The sequence below is a fragment of the Mesocricetus auratus genome, unplaced genomic scaffold (assembly GCF_017639785.1).
Source record: "Mesocricetus auratus isolate SY011 unplaced genomic scaffold, BCM_Maur_2.0 Super-Scaffold_100023, whole genome shotgun sequence".
Classification (NCBI taxonomy): domain Eukaryota; kingdom Metazoa; phylum Chordata; class Mammalia; order Rodentia; family Cricetidae; genus Mesocricetus; species Mesocricetus auratus.
In genome coordinates this window covers 8,712,935-8,720,461 of record NW_024429204.1, presented here as the reverse complement: position 1 = coordinate 8,720,461, position 7,527 = coordinate 8,712,935, and the positions used below count along the sequence as shown (strand labels likewise).

The following is a 7,527-nucleotide window of genomic DNA, read 5'->3' as shown; positions in this document are numbered from 1 at the left end:
AGTAGATACTATTACTGTCATTGGTTCTGTTTTCCCCTTTTAAACCCATGAGGTAAAATACATTTAACTTTATGAACTTTAATTTATATAATATCTAGCTTTTATATTGCTAACGTCAGTCTTCCTTTGACTAAATAGCCTGAGTTCCTTCTGCAGCTTATTTAAATTTAATATTAGCTCAAGATATTTTACCATCTTAATCGTTCCCTTGTGGACACCAACAGTGTTTTGTTTCCTTTTCTGATATATAGTACTGACAGGTTCCCTCATAAACAATGTCGGCAAGTGTGTCTTTGAAGGATGAGTTGAATAGAGGAACATAGAAAATATATTCTTGTTGGAAAACAGAACAGTGAGCCAAGGAAGTCATGGCTCACATATCCAGAACTAACAGGGTAATGAATTACAATGAAACGGTGGAACAATCAGTTTTCAAAGATGCTGGGTTTTAAATTCCGTGGAACCATGAGACTGACTCTGTGAAATTCTTGTGAAGTAAAACAAATAGATGCTATTTTATTTGTTGTGTCACTTGTGGATGCTGATCTGTTTCTCAAGTGACTGCAGCATTTATGAGAGCCTCTTGTAAGCAAAAAAGAAAAACAAACTGAGATAGTGCTCCTTACATGGAATCCAATCAATGATCTTAGTCATTCCAAAGGAGGTTCTGGACACCTGGAGATGGTCCACAGAGCACGGTTTCCAATCTGTGTGACTGTAGGCTGTTAAAGACTACTCTGGTAACAGAGGGCATTGTGTTGCCTAAAGAACTCAGCTTGTCCTATCTCAAGAGCTACAACCTCAGCAGCTTCAACGATCAGTTTTCCTACCAAATCTGACTGCCTCTCTCACCTCTGCCCCCTTCCCAGTCGGTTAGTATAGCATCACGCGTAGAATTTACTGAACACCAATGGGGTGAATTTGACTACTCTCTTGTATCCCTGGTATTCTGTAAACTTGGGGACTTTCACAGTACCTCTAAAATTGAATGTCATAACTCAGTTAAATAAGACGTATAGGAAAGGTCCTAGCTATGAAGAACACTGCTTTTGTTCTCTAATTTTCTCATCTAGCATACCTTCAGCAGATACAGGATGTAACTCACAGTAAGTGCAGGGATTAAACTGGAGAACACAACACCATTACCCTTGGTGTTCACATTTCGGCCTATTTTATGGGAAAGGTGTGATGACTTTGGAACCACACTCCTGGATACTATTTCAAAAGCTGCTATTTATTGAGTTTGTAATCTTGGTGGGCGGGGGATGGGAAGGGGTGGGGGGTAGGATCACTGAATCCCCGTGAGTCTTCTTCCTCATTTTATACAGAAGACTTTGAAGATGTATTTTGGCTATTAAATATGACAAAGTACGCAAGTTGCTTGGCACACGGTTGGAACTAAATGCAACCCTTGTTTCTCCAGTCCTCCCTCTGAATCCCGTGGCTGCACTTGACGCTGGGAAGACAGAGGGATGAGGAGGGAAGGGAGACGAGACGCAGTCATCTTAGAGAGGCCAGAGCTTGAAGCTCCAGGCAGGTAAATGCGTGGATGGAGGTAACTGTTTTCTGTAAGAGCAAAATCCTGGAGGAGCAGGACAAAGCGAATGACAGGCGTGCGAGGACCCCTCCTGAACTACATCTCCCGGGATGCTCAGCAGAAGGGAGCACCCCTCCCCGCCCCGCCCCGCCCTGCCCCGCCCAGTCCGACTCCGCGGGCGCCGCCCACCCAGCGGAACCCAGCAGGGAACACCGGCTACAAGTGCTGCGGCTGGGGAATAGCGGACTTTCTCAGGGAGCCAGGAGGACGCGAGTGCTCCCGCTCCAGCTTCACTGGGTAGCGGAAAGGAGAAGGTGAGTTGGCGGAGAGCGGGATGGGGAGAAAACAAGCGGTGTGGAGAGAAGGAGAGCCGGAGCCTGGAGCTAAGCATCCCCACTCCCCGCCCTAGGTGCCTGCAGGACCTCAGCGGATGCAGCCAGACTGCAGGTGCCTTGATGGGCCAAGAGTTCCCCAGGGGAACTGATTGATCTTGCAGCCTGTTGGGGACTCCCCTGCCTGGTGCTAGCAGCGGGTCCTGTAAATCGAGCGCTCATCCCGCATCCCACATCCCTTGGTGGTCTCCGGCAGACTAGCCTTGTCCCTGTCAGTTCTGTCCGTATTTTACAGCCTTTAATCGAGGAGCAGCGGACTAGGGAAAAACGCTGCTGCTTCCTGCGTTGGAGGTGCAATCTCATAAGCTGAGCTTTTAAGCAGACCAGAGGAGGGAAAATGGGTGGGGAGAGAAGAGACCTTTAGCTGGTCCCCTGGGATTGTCCATCATCCACTGAGGCTGGAAACCTGGGAGAGAGAGAAACAGACAGAGAGACAGAGAGAGAGACGGGAGAGTGGGAGAGAGAGAGACAGACAGACAGAGAGAGAGAGAGAGAGAGAGAGAGAGAGAGAGAGAGAGAGAGAGAGAGAGAGAGAGAGAGAGAGAGAGAGAGGGAGAGAGAGAGAATCTCCCTGCTTTGTTATAAATTGGAAGTCTCGCAAGGGACCCTGCCGATTTTATCAGTCTAATATGATTAGTTAATTGTGCAAAAGGTTAATCAGAGCGACTCATGCCCGAGGGATCCATCTGTGAGGGGTTTCTTTCCAGTAATTGATGAAACCGGTTCCCGTGGCTTCCTTCCTTGAAGGATCCTTCCGTAGGGGGTTAGTCCGCTTGATGAGGGAAAACTCAATCCAGTTATGGTTTTCTTGCACTTAGCGCTGAGGGTTTGTTTTGTTTTGCTTTTCTTGTTGTTTCACTTTTTGTTTTTCAGCGCCCAGGAAGGGGGAGGTGAAGTCCAGCAGAAAACGTGTCGGTTTTCTTTTCCTTTCCATTCTGTGAGTTGCCCGGCTGTCTTAGGTGAGGCTTGCTTGTGTACCTCTGTTTCCAGCTGCCAGAGTTGGGGATTTTGGCTCGTAATCCTCCAGCCTTGGTTTAAAGTTAATCACGGCTCTGGATTGAAATAAAAACAAAGAGAGTCCCGGACTAAATCCTTTCTATTTATTGAAAATGGAGAGTGACCCCCCCCCAGGAAGCTAGCAGAGGCAGGAAAAGATGGGCAGATGGCTTTCCGTTCAACACGGAGTACCATCCCATCAAGGCTCTGGGTGCAGAGGGAGGAGATACTGTGGATACACAGAGAGCTTCAACGGTGGTAGCTTTGGAAATTGCTTCTTGCTTCTTTGCCGGGATCCAGTGCCATCTGTTTATCATTTCTTTTCCCTCAGCTTGGACAATGAACTTGTAAACACTTTGGGGAGGGGGCACGGTTTCTTGTGCTTGTGTGTTAGCGCACTGCAGGGAGGGGGAGTAGCTCACACCCACTGAGACGTTCGTGAGTGGGAGCAGGTAGTACTCATGTGTGAAGCAGACTAGCACGCTGTGTTTTGCAGACAGAGCAGCGGAGTGCATAAGCTTTCCCTGTGGAACAGGGAATGGACCAAACAGACCAGAGGTGCAGATGACTCTATTAACACAGGGCCCGGGGCTGTGTATCCTGGGTTACTCCATACACGACTAAGTGAGTCACTGGTCCTGATTCCTCTTGTTGGTCACTGGCTGATTCAGTCATCCTTTCTGTTCACAAAGGCTAAGTCAAGATGCTTATTCAGTGGCATCCAGCTGATAGGAGCCTGCCTTCGTTAAAGCTTTCATGTGTATCAGAATCTGTTCCAAACTGGAGTATAAACATGCACTCTAACTGAATTGTTAGGAAGTCTGCCCTTGCTCAAGAACTCCAGAAATCCTACAGCTCTGCTAAACAGGGCCCTGCCTTTACTCCTTTGTGTCTTTCTGCAGGAAAACTGCCTTCTCGTTTGAGGGATCCTGTCTGGGGAATGTGTGAGTCCCTGGATAAATTTGGCTTGGTGACGGCAGCGTGCTCGCTCCAGAGAGACTGTCACTTCCTCCTTGCTCCTTCTCTACCCTGACCTGAGTTTCTCCCTGCCAACCCGGTGACAAGTCTGAAGATTTGCCCTTTCCATACGCTTCTCTTACTGGGCTCCCTTTCCATTCATGTCCCTCTCATGAGGAACTGAGGCCAAGGTGTCCTTAATCCTCCATGGCTATAACAGAAATGGGGACCCGAGGAGCAGGCCTCTCTATAAAATGGGCTTAGAACCCACTGCGTTCTTCTCTGTGTGGCCACTGGCAGAATTTCTGGAAGTTGCTGCAGGGATTCCAAGCAGTCTCCATGGAGCTCCATCCCCTGCCTAAGAGGAACAGGCCAGAGGACCTGTGCAATGGTATGGACTGGACTTCAGGAGAGACTCTTGGTGACCAGGCAGAGGAGGCGGCCATCACAGCTGTCCTTTGCACTCAGAAAATCTCCGCATCCACACCAAGAGCAGCTGTAGAGGAAGTGTCTAGTCTTAGTCTGCCTCCAGCGCCCCCAACCTCCTTGCTCCATGACAATGCTATTCAGCCAAGCTTTTCCCCACCAGGACCTCCTGGCTCAGGAAACAACCAAGTCACAGCAGATCCAGATCGTAAAGTCTGCAACTGTTGCAGCCAGGAACTAGAAACTTCTTTCACTTATGTGGATGAGAATGTCAACATAGAACAGAGAAGTCAGAGGTCCCCAACAGCAAAGGACGGTAATCACCCTGGAGATCTCGGCTGGGGAAACCCCAACGAATGGTCCCACAATGCTGCCATGTCTTTGATATCTGAAGAGGAAGATGACACAAGTTCAGAGGCCACATCTTCAGGGAAGTCCATAGACTATGGTTTCATCAGTGCCATCTTGTTCTTGGTCACGGGGATCTTGCTGGTGATCATTTCTTATGTTGTCCCTCGGGAGGTGACAGTGGATCCCAATACAGTGGCAGCCCGGGAGATGGAGCGTCTAGAGAAAGAGAGTGCAAGGCTAGGTGCACACCTGGACCGCTGTGTGATCGCTGGGCTCTGCCTCCTCACCCTCGGGGGAGTTGTTCTCTCCTGCTTGCTAATGATGTCTATGTGGAAGGGGGAGCTCTATCGTCGGAACAGATTTGCCTCTTCCAAAGAGTCTGCAAAACTCTATGGTTCTTTCAACTTCAGGATGAAAACCAGCACTAATGAAAACACCCTGGAGCTGTCCTTGGTGGAGGAAGAGGCCCTTACTGTACAGAGTTAATTCTAATAGTCTTATGAGACAGCCATGCATTTGATGTGAAAAAATTAACAGTGTCTTATTTGTTTGGCAAGATGAGTTTTCTTTTGTTGTTGTTGTTGTTTTTTTCTGCATCCCAAACTCAGCCCGTGTATTGTTTCCACAAATCTTTTATTAAGAAAGCCTGTGAAAGATGTAAAAGAAACCATGGCCATCTATTCCTAACTTACAGAAAACTGAAAACAAATTCCCCTGTAATGGTCATGACTTTCTATTTCCATAGCAAGATACTTCCACTGTGTTTTCTTTGACATAAACATGGATGTTATTGTTGGGCACTAGAAGGGCTCCTGAATAATACAACCACGTGGCAATCTATTCTCTGAAACACAAGCACTAATTAAATAATAAGTCCTATGTTTAATTCCCAAGGTGCTTTTCCATTTTCTTGCTAAAATTTTATTCCTGGCTAAACACCAAAATGTGGACTGTGTGAGTGTGAATGTTTTGAAACTTATGGATGATGGTTATTTTTTAAAAGCTATAAAATAATATATTTTAAGTTATTGCTATATTTAGAAGTGGCAACTGTGTCATTAATATGGATCTTATCATAAAGAAAATGATATAAATCATCTTCAGACCTCTGTGAGCTTTAACCCCTGTGTTTAACAAGGTGTTTTTCTTAAGCCTTTTCTCCCAATGAAGTAGAATAGTTGCTGATACATCTTTTGTTTCCTTGTGAATTTGCCTTCAGCCTGATGACCTGTGCCCTTGAAAACCCTTACCACTTCTCATACATGTGCGGTAAAGGATTAGACTTTAAAAACATATCTCCTGGCAGCTGGACAACTAGACAAGCCTGAGTCATGAATAGGCCTGGCATTCTCCCCAGGTGACATTTTGTGATGATGGTTTGGAGAAAACCTCCAGTATAATTGCAGCAAGGCTCCCGGAAACTATGTCTAGCATAAGTCATTACTTAAAAGATTCCTTAAGCCTATAGCCAAAATCTTATGCTGGAAAGAGAAAATCAAACCCATTGATTTAGTGGGAGTTGTGTTCATCACTATTCCTGATGCCCCTCAACAAGGGCTAGACATCATCTTGAAAAACCTCTGCTTCGGGCCCTTAAGGGCCATGGTCCCGCCTCATAAAGTGAAAATGAGTAATCTATGGGAGGTACTGTGGGCAAGGTAGTCAGAAAACGATGGGAAATGCAACCCAAGAAAGATCTTGAATTATACTCATGCCCCCTGAAACGGCCCCACCCTTCCACTTAGGTGTTGCCTTAGTAAGTTCCAAAGACAAGCAGATTCATTCTTAAAGAGGACTGGAGCCAGGAACCGGCGTGACTGAAGGGATGAGCTAGTGAGAAAGCGATTTTGTTGGGCATTCTTAAGCTCAACGGAGTCTAATGTACACCCTTGCGTTGTTATTGAGGGCTATGGGTGAACCGTGTGAGTTGGTGTATTCTTGTGAATGAGTTCTTGTGGCTATCAGAGCAATTTGTTGAGTTAGCTTTATTAAAAGGAAAACACGGTGATGGCGGATGAGGTAGGGACAGCAAGCATGTCACAGAATTCTTAGGTGAAAGTAAGAAAAGTGCCTCGCCCTGTATAATAAAGAGTTTGACCATGAAGTCCTGGTTTCCTGTGCCACAAAGTACAAGCAAGAACACACATTTTGTTTGTTGTAGCTAGTCCCTTGTGCTTTGATTTCCTGTGACTCTCAGGCCGTCTATGCAGAAGGCACACTCCCAGAAAATTAAACTTTATCCTTTGGAGGTTTATTCACTTCTGGTTCCTAGTCTGCTTGAAGAAGGTGTTGAAATAAGAAGGGAATCATCTACTTCCATGAGTAGATCTCACTCATGTTGCTCAAACTGCAACAACAGAGCGTGTAAAATAAAACTGAAGCCCATTTAAAGCCAGGCCTGATGAGTCATGCATTGATTCTAACACTTGAGAGGCCGAAGCAAGAAGATCAATGTAAGGTTAAGACCAGCTTGGACATAGTGGGTTCCCAGACAGCCTGGAATATAGAGTAAGACTGTCTCAAAAAATACAATAAACTAGTCCTGCTTATTTACATGAGATCTCTAGATTCTGTTTTTATCTATGTGTAAACCACGATTAATTAGTTTCATAGCAAATTAAACAGAGCTAATTTGTGGTCCAATTTTCAGTTCTTGATGAGCTTAAAACTGAACATGAAGACTGTCTTTACAAACCTGTCAAACTGATCTTAAAGGAAGAAAACAATCCTTGAGTTCTTCAATACAAGGAAAGTTGATAAACTCATAATGCTGATAAATCGTATTGTTACTCTTTGAAGGAAGCACTTTTAATATGCCATTTCAGGAAAGAATATTTCTGAATGGAAAGTAAGCAGCAGATGGTCATT

At 45.6% G+C, this 7,527-nt stretch overlaps 1 protein-coding gene across 3 annotated transcripts; it reads left to right on the top strand.

Moving 5' to 3' along the window:
* Positions 1–1,714: 1,714 nt before the first annotated feature.
* Tmem74 (transmembrane protein 74) lies at positions 1,715–7,212 on the top strand. Of its 3 annotated transcripts, XM_013115258.3 has the most exons (3): positions 1,715–1,851; positions 2,803–2,888; positions 3,828–7,212. In XM_013115258.3, the coding sequence occupies exon 3, from the start codon at positions 4,222–4,224 to the stop codon at positions 5,143–5,145; it is 924 nt and encodes a 307-aa protein (XP_012970712.1). In that variant the 5' UTR covers positions 1,715–1,851; positions 2,803–2,888; positions 3,828–4,221; the 3' UTR covers positions 5,146–7,212. The 3 variants fall into 3 exon arrangements, with proteins under 3 accessions (XP_012970712.1, XP_040586498.1, XP_040586497.1); XM_040730564.1 differs by lacking the exon at positions 2,803–2,888; XM_040730563.1 differs by lacking the exon at positions 1,715–1,851 and having other exon boundaries at positions 2,465–2,888.
* The last annotated feature ends 315 nt before the right edge of the window (positions 7,213–7,527 follow it).